Source organism: Triturus cristatus, chromosome 8 (assembly GCF_964204655.1).
Source record: "Triturus cristatus chromosome 8, aTriCri1.1, whole genome shotgun sequence".
NCBI lineage: Eukaryota > Metazoa > Chordata > Amphibia > Caudata > Salamandridae > Triturus > Triturus cristatus.
This window is the reverse complement of record NC_140591.1, coordinates 252,463,418-252,484,733: the sequence shown is the minus strand read 5'-3', so window position 1 is coordinate 252,484,733 and position 21,316 is coordinate 252,463,418. Positions and strand designations below refer to the sequence as shown.

The 21,316-nt window shown below is 44.8% G+C and overlaps 1 protein-coding gene across 1 annotated transcript in view; it reads right to left on the bottom strand.

Annotated features, from left to right (window-relative positions):
* The window catches only part of DYNC2H1 (dynein cytoplasmic 2 heavy chain 1), a 1,714,832-nt gene that overhangs the window by 1,126,407 nt on the left and 567,109 nt on the right, over positions 1–21,316 (bottom strand). Inside the window, exon 38 of the mRNA XM_085621461.1 lies at positions 7,434–7,698. Coding sequence (XP_085477587.1) covers positions 7,434–7,698 — 265 coding nt within the window. The remainder of the gene's footprint in view (positions 1–7,433; positions 7,699–21,316) is intronic.

Here is a 21,316-nt window from a genome sequence, read left to right as displayed (position 1 = left end):
TTTTCAGGACAGAGATCTAATACTCAGAGAGCTACGGAAGAAGGGAGAGATCAAATATGAGAACACAAGAGTGATGGTATTCCCAGACTACTCGCGGGATGTACAAAAACTGCGGCATACCTTTGACCCATAAAAGTGAAACTTCGTGCTCTTGGGATCCAATATATGCTGATGTTCCCTGCCAAACGTATTTATCTTTCAGGGCACTGCGCAGTTCTTCCAGACACCGGAAGAGGCATCGTCCTGGATTGAAGAAAGGCCTCGAGTGAGGCGTGGGTCGCCTTCCACTGCTCTCCTGCTCGCCGACAAGCAACCAAGCCCCAGTTGGGAATGGCCTAAGCAAAAGCAACGGAAACATCGGACCTCGATCAGGGCTATTCCGGGGAGGTCCCTGAGGCCTAGGGAACAGAGGTCTACCCTATCGGACATGGATGATGACACGGCCCTGGAAGGTACGTCAAGAACATCTCAGAGATCGAGTGGCAATGGAGATTCAGATCAGTCAGAGAAACACGAGTCCCTGGCTGTGGACAGTGAACACCCTCTTTTGGAATGCATTCAACAGATCGAGGCTTCAGCTACTGCAGCCTTTCAATAATGGCGATGAGAAATTACGGTTTGGAGCCAGACGCCCACCTAGAGATGCTGTAAGACTCCCGAGGCATAGCGGACACTTGGAACCTTTGCCACGATCGAGGGAAGTTTACAGTGGGTTGTTGTTCCTGTATTGCAATAGAGTTGAGTGAGTAGGGGAAGGGGGGTGGGCAACAGACCTCTGGGTGGTTTAACCGCACCAGTGTTGTCACGCTGACAAAATTGGGGGTGGTGGGGGTGCCTGCAGAGCGTGGAGAGGGGGACACAATGGACATTGTTAAATGTTTTGGATTATGTTCTTTGGAAAGAGGGGAGGGTAGTTCTGTTCGGACAATTTGCATGAATACTGACACTGCAAAGAACTGGCATTGTTCGGGCGGTGCTTGGAGACTTGGGTGGGCGCGGGAAGCTTTAGGGTTTTTTTTTATACAAAGGCTATCGGTGGGTACTCAGTGATGACGTGGAACGTCAATGGACTAGGGAGTACAATCAAAAGAGGGTTACTTTCAAACTATCTTAAAAGGCTTAAACCAGATATCATACTACTACAGAAAATACATCTTATGGGGCCGCACTGTTCTTTCCTGGGTAGGAGGCACTACACCACCCTGGCACACGCAGGTTTGCGGGTGAGTGGCAATCCTCATCAAAAAATCATCCCCCGTCTGGGTCACTCGACGCTGGGAGAACCCGGACGGCACGTACGTAGCAGTCCAGGGCATCTGGAATCACACACCTTGGCTAATTATTAGTGTTTATGCTCCCCTGCGTTTACAGCAGCGTACGCTGGATAAATTTGTTACAATCTGGCCCTGCTACACATATCATAGGGGGTGATCCCTCCTTGGATCATACATTGACGGGCCATATGAAAATACCGCATTGGCTCGGTTCCAGGCGGCCTTGGGGCTCACCGACCTCTTGAGGTGCCACCATCCATCCACACATGCATACTCATATTTTTCTGGGGCTCGCAGGGTGTTTTCAAGGTTAGACTACCTCTTTGCCCCAGCTGGTGAGACTGACCAGGTTGAGGAGATGGAATACTTGGCTAGGGGAATCTCAGACCACTCACCACTTTATCTACAGGTGGGTGGGAGACGGATAAGTCAGGGCACAACATGGAGGCTGAACGTTTGGGCACTGAAGGACGAAACAGTAGCTAAAGAAATTAGGGTAGACACCAAACTCTATTTTAAGGAAAATGAAGGCGGTCACCCTTTGGGAAGCTTTCAAGACCGTGATACGCGACAGAGCCCAAAATATTGTCGCCCACAAAAATCGACGGGAGCTTCAGGAGATTTGGGCGCTGGAAGTTATGCTGGTAGACCTTGAAAATGAGGCTGCCCCTTCATTGAGTTAACACACTCTTCGTCAAATTGACATTACTAAAAGGGAATACCAGGCGCTGGTTACCAAAGAGGCACAAGCACATCAGCTCGCAGTCCAACATAGACTGTACTAGAAAGGGATCGAGCGGGTAAACTGCTAGCGTGGTTGGGCAGGAAGGAACAAGAGTCGAGGTGGGTCACATCTATCAGGGAACAAGGCAGGATTTATACCACACCCCAGGATACTGTTGGGGCCTTTGCACGATATTATTCAACACTTTATGCAGCCCAGACACAAGCAAGTGAGGTACACATAACCCAATATCTTGAAGGGGTCGAGCTCCCCAGCCTAGCCCCGAATGAGCGGGACAGGCTTGATGAGGATATTACTCTGGCGGAGGTCACAGAGGCCATTGGTCAACTGAAAACAGTGAAAACCCCAGGTCCTAATGACCTCCCAGGGGAATTCTTTAAAGCATATAGTGCCCTGTTGGCCCCACATTTACTTAAGATGTTCATGGCCTCTAAAGAGGACAGGGTACTCCCGGCAGATCTCAGACTGGCAACGGTGGTGGTGATTCCCAAAGCGGGGAAACCCCCGGATTAGTGTGGGTCCTATCTCCCCATCTCACTACTAAATATAGAAACTAAGGGCAATATGTAGATAATTTCTATTCACCGATTCATAAATACCGAATTTTACCGATTCGGTATTTATGAATCGGTAAATAGAATGTAGGTAAACATTCGGTAATTATTACCGAATCGGTAATATTCGGTATTACTTTGCATCCCTTCCAATTCATTCCTATGGGCCTGGAGGCCCATAGGAATGAATGGGAAGCCATTCACTAGTACGGATTCGGTAAATACTGAATCGGTAATAGGGTGAGCATATTGATGGGTGGCAGGGTGTCACATTGACACCCTGTTGCACCCCTGAATCGTGCATGTGTGCACATGTGGCGCACATACATGCCCTAAGGGCATGTATGTCTGCCACATGGCACGTTTCAAAAAGCACAAAATTGCTTTTTAAAAGGTATTCGTTATTTACCATCAACTTGTAGTTGGTGGTAAATAACGAATCCAGAAACCATAAATGCACTCACTTGAGTGCCCCCTACATAGGATTTCAGGATTCGGTAATTTACCGAATCGGTATTTTACCGATTTCTTAAAATTCCGATTCGGTAAATTACCGAATCCTGAAATCCAGCCACCGACATCTCAATTGCCTAAATACCGGTCGGTAACGGGATATTTACAGATTTTCGGCCGTTACCGACCGGTATTTAGGTACCTACATATGGCCCTAAGATCCTAGCCACTATCCTGGCGACACGTCTTCTATCCGTTATTACCTCTCTGATACACGGAGACCAGTCTGGCTTCATGCCGAAAAGAGCCACACGCTACAATCTACGACAAGTGGCCAATTGGATGGATGTTGTCAGAGACCGAGAGGAGGCTCATCTCCTACTCTCTTTGGACACTGAAAAAGCGTTTGACACCATCCATTGGCCCTTTATGAGACACACTCTAGAGAAATTTGGATTTGGCCTGGGGTTCCAGGACTGGGTGGCGTTGTTATACAATGCGCCGGAGGCCAGGGTTAGGATCAATGGAACTCTTTCCGAGACCTGGCCGATCCAGCAGGGGACTAGGCAGGGATGCCAACTCTCCCCCTTATTGTTCGTCCTTATTTTGGCACCCTTGGCCTGTGTCATCAGGGCCTTCCCTGGGCTCGGTGGTTTTGTAGATGATTCCTGATTGATAGATAAAGAATACAAATTTTTATATGCGGATGACATTTTACTATATGTGACAAACCTGACAGAAACGCTCCCTCGAATCCTACGACTTGTTGAAGATTATGGGCACCATGTGGGAAATAGGATCAATTGGACTAAATCTACCCTATACCCAGTGGAGGGGGAAAGCGGGGGGGTGGAGCCACAGAGATTCCCTAGCTGCCTCCGCTGGTCAACGGAAGGATTTACTTACCTTGGTCTCTATATCACTACGGATGTGGCAAGTAACATTAGACGGGTCTTCTTAAACTTTCAAGAGGACGCTAAGAGATGGAGGAGACTTCCCTTGACCATTATGGGGAGGGCTGCCATGTATAAAATGGTAACGCTCCCGCAGTTGCTCTATGTACTGCAAAACACCTGAATTAAGATTCCAGACACGATGTTCAACAGCATTGACAGTGAATTGCGCTTACTCCTCTGGGATGGAGCTCAACCACGCATTGCACTTCCAACACTGCAGAGGAATCCGTATAATGGGGGTTTGGCTTAGCTAGACATTAGGTTGTACTCAATCAATCAATCAGGCATTTGTTAAGCGCGACTACTCACCCGTAAGGGTCTCAAGGCGCTGGGAGGGGATGGGGGGTAGCAGGCTCCAGTCCATCAAGGGTGGGTCTGTCGAAGAGCCAGGTTTTGAGGTTTCTTGCGAAGATGGGGAGTGATGTTGTCTGTGAGGTGGAGCAGCAGGGCGTTCCAGGCTCGGGCCGCAAGGAAGGAGAAGGAGCGGCCTCCCGATCTGGTCTTTCTGGTGCAGGGGACCACAGCGTAGGAGAGCTGGGCAGATCGTAGGGTCCTCTGGGGTGCATGGAATTTGAGTCAGCTGTTCAGGTATGCTGGTCTGGTGTCGTGGAGGGCCTTGTGGGCGTGGGTGAGCATCTTGAAGGTGACTCTAGCTTCGACGGGAAGCCAGTGGAGTGTGAGCAGGTGCTGGGAGATGTGACAGTGTCTTGGCAGGTCGAGGACCAGTCTTGCGGCAGCGTTCTGGATGTTCTGTAGCTTGCGGGTGAGGATTTTGTTTATTCCGGCGTAGAGTGCGTTGCCGTAGTTGAGTCTGCTGGTGACCAGGGCGTGAGTGACGATCTTTCTGTGTTCGAGGGGGATCCATTTGAAGGTCTTACGTAGGAGGCGGAGGGTGTGGAAGCAGGAGGACGAGACGGAGTTGATCTGGCGGTCCATTTGAGCTCGGAGTCCAGGATGATTCCCAGGTTGCGTGTGTGGTCTGTGGGGATGGGCGGGCTTCCGAGGACAGGGGGCCACCAGTTGTCATTCCATGCATCGGGGTTTGGGCCCATGATGAGTACTTCTGTATTGTTGGTGGTTAGTTGTAGGCAACTGGTTTTCATCCATTTGGCGACGGCTTCCATGCCTTCTCGAAAACTGTGTCTGGCGGTATTGGGTTCGTTGGATAGGGAGAGGATGAGTTGGGTGTCATCTGCGTATGACACAATGTTGAGTCCGTAGGTTCTGACGATGGGGGCGAGCGGAGCCATGCAGACGTTGAAGAGTGTAGGGCTGTGGGAGGACCCCTGGGGGACTCTGCAGGTGGAAGGTGTAGGGTCGGAGAGGAAATGTACTATAGAGCAGCCCACATTATTGCAATTAATGAATGGATCCACGCACCTGGGGATCACTCGGCATATAGGCTTGAAAGACTACAGTTTAGAGACCGTACCCATCTTCATTATATCTATGGCGGTAAGGGGTGTAGTAGTTCGCTCCAAGCGACCCAAAGGACGCTGGAGGCATTGAAAAGAGAAGAGCGACAAATGAAGTGGGACCACAAATGCACCAGAGAAACCCCCCTGTGGGAGGGGCTAAAAGAGATTGGAAAGCTGAGTGGCTTTAGGCAGTGGGACCTGATAGGTATTTCTAAAATAGGAGATGTCCTAGAACATGGTGTGCCTCCTTCAACACGCTCCAAGCCAGATATCAACTTCATGACACTCGGGCATATGCGTACCTCCATTTGCAACATGCATGGGTTGCGGAGGGGTTAGATGGGGAGGCACTACCGGAATATGCCCCGCTGGACGGTCGTCTCCTCCAGAAGCAAATCCCGGCTAAAGCTATTTTGTTTACCTACAAAACATTACTTAATAACATGCCCGATAAACTAGGTCAACTCCAAGCAAAATGGGAAAAGACCACTGGTGTATTAAAGGATATAAATTGGGAGGCTGCTCTCATGCATCCACGGGAAGTGGCAATCAAAGTAAGGTTGCTTCTCATCCAATACAAAATACTACACCGCACTTACTTTGATAGAGCCAAATTGCATACAATAAGGAGAGCCGAGAGCCCGGATTGTCTTTGATGCCACACGGAACATGGGACGTTCATACATACTCTTTGGGAGTGTAATGAGATACAGGTCTATTGGGGAAAGATTGTGGGGGAGCTCAATCATGTACTGGAAGTCCAAATAGAACTGGAGCCAAGGTTTCTCCTTTAGGGAATTCCGACAGATGTAGACATCTCAAGGCGCAAACTTGTACTAGCCAACTTGGGGCTGGTAGTAGCCAAACGGGATATAGCTAAATATTGGGGGGCCTGCAAGTACTTATCCTTAACGAATGGAGGGCTAGTCTTGACTTGTATATGGTTGCGGAACACGTGACATATAAGGCCCGGGGCTGTCCTAGGAAGTTCGGGAAAATATGGGCCCCATGGATAAAATACTACGATCTGGAGGTGGAGGGAGAAATAGAGGGAAGCTGTTCGAAGGACCGGGGGAAAAGCCTTGAAAGATGTACCGTTTGTTCCTACTGTTTGTAACCATGAGAAATGTAACTGTGATCCTGTTTCTTTCTGCGCCCAGGCTGCTCAACCCAATTTGCAGATTCAATTCAGACAGTCATTTCGTTTCTATAACAGCCCTACACTGCCAATATGGAATGCCCTGCACTATGTATTGTGTATTCATGCTTTGTTTGATGTTTTGTTTTATTATAAAAACGAAATAAAAATATTTATAAAAAAAAAAAGGAGAATGTTATCAAAACTCCCAACTAAATTGCAACGAAAGCTTGCTGGTAGTCGTATTTGGCCTGGGGCAATTGGTCAGTCCAATGGAATAGGGTAATATGTGTCCAAGTGGACTTCAGCCAAAATCTCCTGATATCGGTAACACAGTATTACCCACTATTTCCATGCACATATTCACATGCAAAAAGCAGGTGAATATATGCTTGAGAAACTGGCCAACATTTGAGAACAATTTGTGGAAATCAATGTGGTAACACTTTCAGCACGTTATTACCTGTTCCACTTGTCAACATTTGTAATAGCCAGATAATGGTGGTGTAACCATGGCGACTTTTCTTATACGACAGGTAGGATTTAAGAGTTGGAGCAAGGCATTTAGTAAAGAAAATCATAATCCTCGATGGGCTGAGCCTGGGGGGTCACAGAAGGATTATGGAGAAGAGGTGAGAGGCTACAGCCCTGTGGACTGACCCAGGTATTCAATGCTGACTAGCAAAACCCATCAGTGTACAATATACTAAACAGAACTTCATGCACAGACCTCCACCCATCTTAATCGGAAGAACATTCTTATGATTAGCTTATTACATTGGCTTTTGGTAACTGTTCAGATGCAATTATCTCTATGAACATAATATGTACACCAGGCTTATAATTGCATTCTGGATCACCACAGATTTGGAGGCGTTTATTTCCAGGAACCTACCTTGTGGCTCTCGCACTACTTGCCGAGCACTACTCGTGAGTACACCATCTGACCATTCTCTGGTATCCATGTCAATATGTCCAAGCAACTGATGTCGAGGCATGGCCTTGGGATTCATAGTATACTGCTTTACAACTTTGCCAACTTTACTAAGCGCAGCCCTCAACATCTTCCAAAGTGTAGATTTGCCAGCACCACTTGGCCCAACAATAACGACGCCCATTCTCTGTCGAAGTTGTTCATATAGTTCCAAGGCTTTTTTAATCTGGTGATAAAAAAAGATTGATTAAATCCTAAATGGAAACTCAATATCATAGTGATTGTAAATCAAATATTTCAATTAATTTCCTTTTTTAAAGCAATATAGAATATAAACTTAATGGGGCCACAAATAGTTAATGCTAGTAAAATAAAAGACTACCAGCATTAAAGCTAGTCCTCAATTCCAAATTTCAAATTTGTCAGTTCGAATTTAGCACATCATCCACAAGCCAAAAGATTAAAAACAAATAACATTATGTACAATACAAATTGCTTAAAAAGTCATAAAATGCTAAAATAATCAGGCATTGATAGCCTTTTAAAAAGTACAATCCATCAACAGAAATATTAGTTAAAAGGATTCTGACTACAATGAAACATTGCTGAGATCTATACGAAGGCAATAATGTTTGCCATACTGACCATGTGGACATAATAAAATTAGCCACAGTGAACACCACAAATGACCTAGTGTCACTTTTGCATATTCTTAGGGAGTAAAGGTCACACAGCCCCAGAGCCTGACACATTGGTGCAATCCACCTAGAATAAGCCCTACAGAAAAAAAGTGATCCTCCAACTCGTCTGTTGAATGACAGGCTGGACAAAGTTTTGATTTATAATCGACAAAGTGCAAAATGAAACGTAGGTGGTCAGGGGAAGGAAGCCATAGCGAAACTGCAAGAAAATAGAGCGAGCCCGAGTCAGATGGATAAAATCGAGTGCATCCTCTAGTTTAAATACATTTTTGTGCATTAAAAAGGTTTAAGTCCTGCTACCTAGAGAGTCGGATTTAATAAACGTTTTCCCAATATGCTTGTTTGACAACACCCTTGGAGTTGCTATTGATGGTTAGGGGGGGTCGATCCAGAGACCTCCCAACTTCAAACTATTGAAGGTGAGTTTAATATAGGCCGACCAGGGGATTTTGTATGAGTTATTCAGGCCTATAATTTCACTGACAGCTTATTGATATGGCTCTAGTACCTCTTTCAACCAGACCCGAAACCAATAGAAGGGTAGCAACCTTACCACTTCTGTGATAGGCTTGAGGGCATGGTCCAGTCTGAGTTGCAAGAGAGTGGTCCTGCATCCCAGAATAGCAACAGCCCTTATAAAATTGTATTCCACACACCAAGAGTAGAATTGCAGTGGCCTCTCAAATCGGCCTCATATAATGCAGCTCTCTTAATCTGGGTATTATAGATCTGATCACAGGGGAGAATGGGTTAAATGAAGCTCACAATGATGGGTGCTCTATGGATGATTATTGAACAACTATCTTGGATTTGGGGTTTCCAAGACTCGTTGTTTGACACTCTAATTCCCAGGTAGTCTAGAATCATAACTCTTTCTAACGTGGTACCGCTTAGGCTAATGGTGCCTCTCAATTTCTTCTTTTTAGAATCGACCATAAACTCAAATAATAACAAGCATTTGCAATGCAATAGGTCTCGCATTGACGCTATTGACATTGCAAATAACAATGCCTTTTATTTTTGTTTTCTTTTTAAAAACATAAATAAAAGGCATTGTTATTTACAATGCCAATAGCTTAAACTCGCGTAACTGCGAGACCTATTGCATTGCAAATGCGTTTTAATAGTGTCAATCACAAAAAAAATATTTCCATTGTAACTTTCTCATTGTTGCATCCTAAAATTGAAATGTTTTATACTAAAATGTTTCGTAAGCACATAACATTGGTAATAAGTAAAGGTAGTCTAAATGTATGGATTTCATTCATTTGGAAAAATGAGGTAACAATGGGAAAAATATTTTAAAACTCATAATAATGTTGCCTAGATTACTGTCAAAATAAGAATGAACACATAAAATCCCACTCCCTATATTTATTTGCAATATTGTGAAATGTTAAGAACAGAAGCTGATTGAAAATACATCTTTTTTAAGCTACAGTTCACAAGCCCTGATGCCAAGGTCTCTGTCTCCCTCACATTTCGCACCCAGCCACACCTACTCTCTCAGCTGTCAGTCTGTGTCATGTTTATTGGGTGGGTACCTGCGTGCTCATGTCCCTTGCACATCTGAGAGTGCACAGCGCAGTTCTAGGCGCTCGGTGTCACGGAGTTACTTGGGCCGGTCGGCGGCCCTGCACAGACCTATGTGCGAGGGCCCCACCTCAGTCGAGCTGCTTCTTTGAAGGTGAATTACCCGGCTATTACTGTGCCTGGCAGGCCTTGCCGGGCCTCTGTCCAACTATTGTGTCCGAACTGGACTGCTCAGAGCATACCTCAGTGCCTCCAAGGGAGGCAGGTGTAGGACGTAGCAGGATGTGAAGAGGTTTGGCGGGCACCAGGCCACTGGCTGCTTGCTAAAGCGGGTTGAGTTTTGCAGCGCTCCCTTCGGAGGAGGATTCGTGGGTCCGAGTGAACATGGTGGAAGGTGAGTGTTTGGTCTCTTAAGTCCGTCTGTTTCCAGACTCTTTCGGAGTTATGGGTTTTAATAGGGACGGTAGATTTTGTGGTAAAAAGGTCGTTAGAGCGGATTCCTGAAGTGGCGGAGCGCGAGTCTGGAATGTAAGTCATCAGAACCGAATGTGAGACTTTATCCTACGCAGTCAGGGGCGGAGTCATTGAGCCGCGGGTGCCTGACAGAGAGGGGTGTCTCTGCTGTATGTGTGCGCTGCCTGAAGAAGAAACATGCCTGCGCCCGCGAGGTGCTACATTTGCCGGGGTACCTGGGGCCCTCTGGATTATACGCTGCGCCAAGTGGGAGCAGCCCTTCGAGCTCAGCACCTTGTAAAACCAGAAAAGCGAAAGTAAATGCCGTGCCGCAAGAAAAGCGAAGTCCGTGCATATGGTTTGTCCTTAAAACTGAAAGCAGAGCGCGTGCATATGTTTTGTCTTGCGTGCGCACAGCTAAGCTGTTAGATGTACATTTGCCCCCAGCCGAGTAAACTTTGCTCAAGAGGAGCTTTTAGGCCATTGTGTGCAGCAGCCGTGGCCCTCCATCCGTCCCTCGTTGACTACAGAGAGAGGAAGTCGGTGCATGGAGTTCAGACCAACAGAGAAGGGAGCCCGGGGACACAAAATAGATGTCAGGCTGCAAAGTGATTAACGTCGCTTTGGAGAAAATGCAAGGTGAGGCTGTCTCAAGAGCGAGGGCACGGGTGGGCTGCAAGCGCAGTTGTTTTGGCCAGTGCTTATTTATGGAAGGGCTGCAATGATACTGAGCGCGGGCTGGGGGGCTTTATGACTTTGCCTCATGTCCTGGGCTGCATGTGCTAGTTAAAAAAGAAAGGTGGTAACGCGTCGCAAGTTGGTGCATGCACATGTGCAGTCCTCCTGCTGTCTGCATCGTGAACCCCTCCGAGAAGCTCGGCGAGACAGGAAACTTCTAAGGCCCATGTTGTAATGCGCCACAGTGCTTTACTAACCTGCAATTTTCTGCGTGGTAACGTGTCGCAAGTTGGGGCGTGCACATCTGCAGTCCTCTGACTTGTTCAGCAAAGATTTAAGGTAAACAGTGGTTCCGTTGGGTGAAAGAATTACTTTACGCATTGGGCATAGTCAAGCGTTATTCAGATAATATACGATATTCTACTGTAAGCAACACACAAAACAGTTCACATGTAAATCAAATTCTTTATATATAAATTACGTCATTCATATATATATGCATCGATATTTCATGAAAGGCCGTCAAGCAATAGTGTAATAATAAAAGTGACAGTGAATAGTGAGTGCTCAGTGACAATGTGCGTGATATGTACAATAGTTTAAAATCGAGAATATTCGAAAATGGCCAGAGGGTTCAATAGTAAAGCTGCGTGATGGAAGAGTTCCTTTTGGCGCAGATTCTATGTAATGGTCCACATAATAGTCGACGTTTCAACCCTGGGACTGCACTACTGCTAGGTCAGTGCGGGTCTTCATCAGGACTTGGATAGAAGGTGACGGCCTTAGTATGATAGAAATTCAAAATGATCTGGGCCTGTGGAGTTGGTAAACATCCAGCATAAATCTCAGGATGGGGTTCCAGTTAGGTATTGGGCCTATGTTGCATGCGAGAGCAGTTGAATCACTGGTCACGTAGCATTCGAGGCTCCACAGTTGCATCTAATTTCATGCGAAGTGCTGTCTATAATCCAGGCGCTTCTAATCCCTTAGTGTGGGTAGTAGGCAAAAAAGGCTCTTCAACCGAAGTTAACTCATTCGGAAGATCGGGCGGCAGGCCAGGGGTCCGATTCAATCAGACGAGCCAGGATAGGCCCAATACCTAACTGGAACCCCATCCTGAGATTTTTGCTGGATGTTTACCAACTCCACAGGCCATATATATTTGAATGACGTAATTTATATATAAAGAATTTGATTTACATATGAACTGTTTTGTGTGTTGCTTACAGTAGAATATCGTATATTATCTGAATAACGCTCGACTATGCCCAATGCGTAAAGTAATTCTTTCACCCAACGGAACCACTGTTTACCTTATAACTTACTGCCCAGGTTCTGAGGGATACTGGGTCACCCCATTATTTGTTTAACTTTTTCAGGAAAGAAGCAGGAGGCGTGTTAACGCGACGCAAGCTGCGGTGTGCACATGTCCTGTCCTGCCAATTCAGCTAACGGTGCCGTACGCGTTCACAGCTGATGTCTTTTAAGCGCGTGCACCTATCCTGTCCCGCATCGCTAAGCAAGTCGGCAACAATAGATCTCGCCTACACGATGCACTAAGTCGCTAGGCGAGACCTAAAAATGCTTATAATGAAGGTGAGAAAAAATAGATGGGGGGATTTTAATTAAAAGGGGAAACAGTCAAAAAATATTCAGTGTTTGAATGTATGATGCGTGTATCTGACGCTACACAACATTGCAACAAGAAACCAAAAACGCAGTATCAAACTGATATACATAGCTGAACATATCACAGTCAGGGAAAAGTTTTAATAACAGAAAAGAGCTTCAATAAATACGTCGGCTTAGTTCATTTTGTTACATACCACTTCCATTCTCCTGATTCTAGACATGCCCAAAACACAAATGCAACAGTCATTGATAAAATTAGTCAAAACGACAATTTTGTTTGCTGCTCTTGAAAATATCTAACCATCAAAAGAAATCAAATATAATGCAATCAGAAGGTGATTTTTCCATAATGTTAAAAATCAATAGGACCGTAAGTTTGACAATAATGCTTCATGCTGCATGCCTGGGTGTTCTGCATGCTTATGCATATCTTGAACATCTCATAGAAGTAACTACGTCAGTAAGTAGCGATTGCTCAGAATTAACTGTGCAAGTGGAACCAGGCGCTCTTAAATGAAGCAAAGTGCATCAAAGGCAGCTTTCCATTGGATGAGATTAGCCTCAGCCACGGGGCTTGGCGGCTGAGGTGCCTTCGGAAGGGGGGGGGGGGGCTTATTAGTTCCCCCTGGACTCTCATATACTACTGAGGATCTGTGCAATCAACACAGCAATTTTTACAAGCTCAAAACCAGCAGCGCCATGAAGGTAATTTATCTGCGCTGGTCACTACACAAGAGATCCAGACACAAGAGGAAGAAAGAAGAGCAGACGAAAATGGAAGGAAGGGAAAACTAGTCAAAGCAGACTGAGCAAGAATGATAGAAGCAAAAGAGCAGCAGTGGCAAAAAACAAGTAAAGGGTATGGTAATAAGATTAAAATAAACTGCAGAAAAGGGACAGCTAGAAAATGTAAGAAAACGAGAGGAATGCAAAAAGTAAAACTGTATGAAAGAAATATTGACATATGGAGGGAGTCAGAGAATGTAAAACAAAAGGGGTAGCATTAAAAAGGTTCAACAGAATGAAAAGAGAGAAAAATCTGCAAAAAACAAAAAGGCAGGGAAAACGAGACTGCAGACACAAATGACCTATAGTTTAAATTAAGGGGCATGGGAGGAGAGAATATGGAATTAATTAACATATTAAGCCGCAGAAAAATAAACAGGCTATCTAAATTGCAGGTTAATATTTCAGTGAGATGCCATATGGAATTAGTACCTATTGAAGGCGTTTGTGAGGCTGGGGAGGAGGGTATATATTTATTGCACCTTGATAGTAAAAATTTTGTGAGCAACTCATACAAAATAGCTTATTCTTCTAACACGCACTACACCGACCTGGCAAATCCACATATTTGTGCCAGCATTCCATTACTTTGTTCTCTTAAGACGGTAACTTTCCTAAAGCTCCACAATTTATTAAAATCATACTACACATGAATAACCGTAAATCCCTTTTTGAAACAATCATTGGCAGCCAATAGGTCTCGACATTGGGACCTTATAAGTGGTTAGTCATGCAGCACATTATCCTGGGTTCTGTGCCACCATGGATTGAAGCATTGCACGCACAATATATTTTAGAATATTTGCTTGTAACCAAAGAACAGTTCAATTTATACCATGAAACACTTCACAGCTAACACCAGACACATAAGATTACCTTTTGTTACCACGGCTGCTATCTGGACTGCGAAATTTAAGGTCCCAAAGGCGAAACCTATTGGCTATGCCAATGCTTGTTTATTATGTTATTGGCTTGTTGAGGAATATTTATAGGGTTATTAAAAAAATCACTCAAATCCATTTTCTGGAACGATCTCTTGAGGTAATTAAACCAAGGGATATTTTGAATGTTTTTATTAGTGAGACAATACACTACTATGGATTTAGTCAATTCCAATTCAGGAGTTTTCCATATCTTGGTCATAGTAGTAAAGGGGCAAGACATACTTGGTCCATTGCTAGCTCTAAACACAGTTCAAGGTGGCAAAAGAGAGTTGAAGTACTTTTGAGACCATCAAGACTCTCCTAATAAAATCATTCTTAATTCACTGGAGCTTTGAGCAATTAGCAAATCCCCAGACTCCGGCCCCATAAGTGTCAACTGAAAGACACTTGGCCCTATAAAGTGTCAGCATCTCTTTAACTGGATTTCGGGGCAAGTTGGGCTGCAAATCTAAAAAGTGCTTCCACTACTCTCGCCGCTTGTAAGGCTCTTATGGTGAGTAGATAATCCCATGATAGCTGAACATTAAAAACAATTCCCAAACTATAATGATGTCAAAATGTCCCTGCCTCAGAAATTGCCTGTCCGCTTGAATGAGTAAAATTTGCCACATAGTTTGATTATACACGGTTTAAACATTCTAGAGTAGTTCTACCTATGCATGCCCAGTTCTGCTGTCTGCTATACAAACAGGGTAGAATGAAATATGAATGGCCTACTCTGTAGCTCTTCACAGCTTAAAAATAACTGTGGTGTAAACCTTACAGAAACGATGTTAAAAAAAAAAGAAGAATCTATTCAGCAAGTACAGACGTCATGAAAGAGATGAAATGTTCTCTTTTTACGCATGTTCGAAATTGGACACATTTGTTTTTGCGCATAGGAGTACACTGATGCATTTTCTGTGCTCCACCATGCAACTGTATGCCCCACCCCAAGCAAATAACTTCTCAAAAGTGTCCAGTTTGGCAGACCCTACAACCCGGAGAGCGGATTTTAGTCATTCCCATTTTAAGTTTGGGTTAATCGGAGTAAACATGCATAACGGTAGCTAAAGGCATCTCCAAATAACGTGCGGTCCCTTTGCCATCTATGACTTGGTGACAGAATGGAATCACCCGATGCTCATAAGTGAGAGAAGGGATCTCGACGTATATCCCCAAAAGCACCGCTTCACTGATCGTCAGATGAAATGTTTGGTGACTAGTAGAGCCCAAGGTATTCCCCGCACTCATGGTAGCGTGAAGGACCTTACAGATGAGTTGCGCCACAATACGTTTAAAATAACAGAACTGCCCGCTTCGTTGCTCGTAGATGAAGAGCAGTAAAAGCAACCGACATCACCGACTCTCCACAACGGACTACCACTTCCTCTACTACGTACTCCCGCAAACCTCGTTCCCCGGCATCCAAAATGGCGTCAATACAACCCACCGCTGGCTCCCTCTGAGGTTTTCGAACTCAAGGTCACGTGCAACGAGATCAGCCAATGGCAGGAAGAGTTCGCTTATCACTCTGCCGCTGACAGACTAGAACGCACGCTTCAGCGTTGCACCGGCTCGTGCTCCTTCGCCATTGTCAGCTACTGTTTGCCGACTTGAGAGGAGCTCGCTCGCGTGTGCACGAGAGGAAGAGGCGGCACCTAGGCGAGCGTGAGCTCAGCGAGGCCGAAGAAGATAGCTGTCAAAATATATACCCTTCCCCCCCAAAAAAAGAGCCGGACTGCCGACAGGGATTCTGGTAATAGGGAACCATGGACAGTCTCAGCTTGCAACCCTGGAACAACGCCTGACAAGAGCAGCTTCGTGAAGACCCCACCAAACGAGGAGCCAAAACCAGCCCCTGGTTGTGTATGTTCCTAGCACACCGCCCCAGAGGGAGGAGGCTCTGTCTGTGTGCTATCACCTGAGACGAGCTCTCCATCACAGTCTGGAGCCGCACTCAGGGGGTTGAGGATGGACCAGGCTGAAGGTAAGAGCAGGAGCTTTCCAAAACAAGCGCGTCCACAGACCTCGACCCCAATCGCTGCACGTGCCCCGGTCTGTCTCCCTTGAGAGGCATCTCGAAGCGCGTCTCACAAGCGCGTCCACAGACCCCGATCGCTGCGCGTGCCCCGGTCTGTCTCCCTTGAGAGGTATCACGGCAACAATAGTTCTCGTTGGCGGCAACGCCAGCGAGACCTAAAAAGGAGAGCTTTGTCATTAAAATTAAAAAATGTTTATATGATGTAAATATGTTTCTAACTGGTTGGCACAATTCCAAAACATTTTAAAAGTTATTACATATACAATACTATATCTATACAAGTATATACATATATATACATATATCAGCTCATGGTTGTGTTATGTAAAAATTACTATAGATAATCATCTTCATCAAATAGAGGGATCTGAAATAAACTGCAACTTTTTTAATAAATAGAAATACAGTGTAGTATACATCCACACAACAGTCTTTGTGCATGTGTCCATATACATATGTGTGCATGTGTATATACATATATATCCACATATATATTAGTATAATTAATATAATATATATTCAATGAAAAAACAAAGGTTACAGAGATGTTATAGTTAGGCTCAGATTTCACACAAAACCATACAAATTCAGCAGTTATAGTTACCTGAGCTAACTATAACTTACTACTTATGGTCAGTGACATCACTGATGACATCTCAAATGACATCTTAAATGACATCACTGATGATATCATCAAGTGAGCGTAAGTGTTTTTAAGAGTCTATGATTGTTTAACATATATACTAATCTACTACAAAAGTTAAATTAGCATACTAGGTGGACTACTAATAAATGATACAATCTAAAATGTGTTATCTGAGTTGGTGTGTGACTGTCTGTATCAGTGTGTGAGTGGCTGTATGGGGGGTGTGAATTAATGCATGAGCGAATGTATGGGTGAATATGTGGATTTCAGACTAGTTATGTAGGTGTATGAGTGGTTGTGTCAGTGGTTGTATAAGTGTCTGAGTGGGTATCTGAGTGGTTGTATTGTGGTAAATATTTAAATTACCTGTACTATTTTTTATGCGGTAAAGTCTAGTAAGAATAACTCAGTCAAAATAAGAGGCAGAATCCGTGGTATTAGAGGTTCTGAAAAGGGCTTTATTCCTTACAAAGGAATTATAGTTCGAACTAGGCAATCATATTCCATCACCACGAAGGTTCAGGAAGGGATCAGCAATACATTATTGACAAGTAACAATATTTATATGAAAAGCATTGCATTAGGACAGATGCAGGAGGCGTAACAGCTGATAATACAGATAAGAATACACATACGTAATGAAAATAGGCGTAAATACAGGCGTATACTAGAAACGTCATTTAAAATGATGTCACAAGTGGGTGGATCCATAAGAGAATCCTGCAGTGTCAGCAGAAATATTTGACAGAGATGCGAGCGCAGCCGCATGACGTGTGATTGACGTACAACTAGAGGGTGAAGGGAACTTGACATTTGGCCCTACATGTGGAGACAGAAGTCTGGGGTGTCAGGACAACCTAGTCCTAAATCATATCTAATATCTTGTGTTTAAGGAACTATATTATCTGGAAGGAAGGGTCTTCTCGGACAGATCCTATTCTATACTGACTGTTAGTGCGTGTACAAGCGTCTATGTGTCTACATGTGATGCGAGGGGGCAGGAATCTTCCATAGTAACAGGGGCTATGAATTACTTGCAAAAAGACAGCGAGGCCGAGCCTTTTGCTCGGTAGCTGGAGGGATGTTTACCTAAACTACTAGACAGGAATGCATTGGATGAGGAGCGGAGCAGATAACTTGAAGGCTGAATACAGTTTTTGGCAGGCAACAGGCCGCGTCAGGCACCGTTAGCCGCGCAGGGAGTAAGACAAAGTTCATGGACACGGATGCAGGTCCAAGCTGGAGCATTTCAGAGGCAGAAACAGAAAAAGGCTTGATGGCAGAATTCAGGGCCTACTCGCCCGAACTATAAAACTAGAAAAGTGAACCACATAAAGTCGGTGGCCTTTCATACTTAGGAATGGCATATTCGACCCATTCATGGCGGATCTGAAAGAGGGCGTGTTGACGTTGAACGCACATGTATTTGCGTCTTCATAGCTGGAACTGGAGGGAACATACATGTACTTATAGCATGTACATGGAGCCGTTGGGGTCTAAGATAGGGGACACAATTGACCATAAAAATTCATATTTCCACATTCCCTCCTTGTCCCCTACGGACCCTCATGAAATATCCATCTTCATCAATCCATCAATCTGTTCATATAGCATCATTTGTTCTTCTTTCTTCTTCCGGGATCTTGAATGAAAATTTGAAGGCGGGATACACGATGTGGCACACAGACCACAAATCGCTGGCCCACATTGTAGACACAAGCAGCAACTGAATAGTATGAGAAAGCCAATACCTAGGAAGGATAGGATCCTCCATCCCCAGGCTGACAACACGCTCCAGAACCAACCGGACCAAGTCCAGGTGCCTGGATTCTGGTGTATCTGGCTTACGATCTTATGAAGTCGAGTTATGGCTTTATATACTGACGGCGCGTTTTCTGGTATGAAAACACAGCAACTTGATCCGATGACCCTACAAGCTCCGCCCCTATCGGCCAGAATGACGTCAAGGACAAGACGATTTTGGAGAACAACAATCCGCATCGCAGACTGCTCCTCCGTTAAGTTGCCCAAAGCGGAAGTAGTTTCATTCACTACTGCTTCAAGGGTTCTAGTTAATCTACGTATCAGCTTACTATTGGTGACTGTACCTATGTAGGGAAAGAAACCTTTATTGAAATCTGTGTATTTCTCCCATGCTGTTTCAGTGTAGTCGACAATCGGGAGGTCTCTCTGCTGTCTATTGTGTACTAAATGGGTGTTCCTATGATAATCAGGCGGGGCTAGGAAAACAGGTGGCAGAAGGAATGCAATGTAACAGGTACCATCCCAATCTAGGGGTAGGCGTATGTATGCGGTGTGACCACAGATGAAGTAGGAGTGACGGGAAGCTCTAAATGTAGATTTGCCTTTATCACTGAATTCTATTACAGTGGTACATTTACTATGGCCCATGTGTATTGAACCATTCTTTCTTACACATAATTCGCCTCTAACTGGAAATACTGACATAGCGGGCAAGATCGGTGTAGCTTCGGATTCAATATTCAGGATCATAAGATTAAGTGTAAAGTTACCTAATCCATATACTTCATTTTCTAGATCAGTTCCTGTTCTTTTGGGAAGTCCCTCCTTGTTAGGGTAGCAGACTTTAAGTAAAACTAGGTTCAGGTTTCCCCATACCCAATTGTCTTGGTAAACTACTGTATTTGAATCTAGGGAATTAATCAAACTAAACCATGCTCCACAGGAGCCATTGTGTGTGAATGGATACGGAAAGAGGGGCAGAACTCCCTTGTATTTCTGATAGGGAGGGAGTCGGCCACATATCCAACAATTTGTAGCATTGCTGGTCTGATGAGAATGATGTAACATACTAATGAATGTGTTGTTGCGCAGCGCAAATCTATAGGACAACTCATGTGGGGGTAATTCGCTAAAAGAATGTTCGGCAGTAGCATTGAAAGCATGCTTGGAGATAGGGTAATACATGTGTAATAATATACCGGAGATAATAATCAGAAGACTTAGAAAAAACATAATTAACAATGTCACTATGCAGTGACTACGAAGTGATTTACAGTACGCATGTGTCCTGAGCTGTTTCTGTCCATTTTTCTCTCTATTTCGGTCTAGAGGATACATGTCAGAGACAAATTCAACGATTCACCTTGGAGAGGACTTAAACAATCAAATTGTCTGACTTGCTAGACCTTAGTTTCAGTTTATAGTTTTCACTCTTGGTTTTTTCAACCAGGGGTAGTTTTGAATCAGTCTGTGAGGGAATGCAGGGCTGAGGGTTCACGTCGGACGGTAGTCCATAAAATTTTTTGATGTGGCTCGAGTGCAACCACCCTTTACGTCCCTCAATCTTCACGGCTGTCCTTGTGGTCAATAAGACGAGCTTCGGCGACTGCCACCGAGGCTCCAGCTGGCTCCTCCTGTCAAAATTCCTCACAAACACGAGGTCCCCCGGAACCACGTCGTGGGGCTTCACCTCAGTGTTGTCGGGAAAAGCTGCAGCTACCTGTGAACGACAAGATTGTAGTGCAGACATCAAGGAAGCCAGGTAATCTGTCAGCATATTACAGTCAACATCAGTGATTTTACGAGGTATAGGCGTCCCCCACATATTTGGTGGTCTGCCGAAGATCACCTCATACGGAGATAGCCCTGTTCGAGAGTGTGCTACCATTCTCATGTAAAAGAGCGCAACTGGTAAAGCTACTATCCAGTCGACACCTTTTTCTCTACATACTTTGGACAGTCTAATTTTCAGAGTTTGATTATGTCGTTCCACTAGACCTGCTGCCTCGGGATGTCGGACACAGTGGAATTTCCATTGGTAGCCTAACAGAAGTGAAACATGTTTCATTAGCTCGGATGAGAACGGTTGGCCATTATCTGAGTACACGATACGGGGCAAACCATACCGTGGGAAGAATTCTCGAACTAACTGTTTGGCAGTAGTCGGGGCAGTGTAATCTGAGACGGGATACGCCTCTGTCCACCGGGAAAGAGCGCATACAACTACGAGGACATATTTGAATCCTCGACAACGTTCCATCTGGATATAATCCATCTGGAGGACTTCAAAAGGGTGATCGGGGGGTTGAAATCCACCCTGATCTACAGGTACGCCTTTTCCTGGATTGAACTGACAACAAATCATACAGGTACGTACTTTCTGTTTAGCTGCTGCTCGTAAGTGTTTATTAAACCAAATGCGTTGAATACTGTCTAGCATAGCTTTCTCTCCTAGGTGCGCTGGACTATGTATTGTGTTAATGATGACCTGAACCATTGAGTCGGGGAGAAACCATATAGATTTTCCCTTCGTCATCCATCCTTGATCCGTTTGGATCCCTCCTAATTCAGTCCATCTCTTTATTTCTTCTGGTGTAGCATGTGTCTGTATGTCAATTACATCAAGGGTGGGATCCTTAACTGTCATACAGTGTGTTGGTGTCGGAACTATTGTCTTTGTCGTG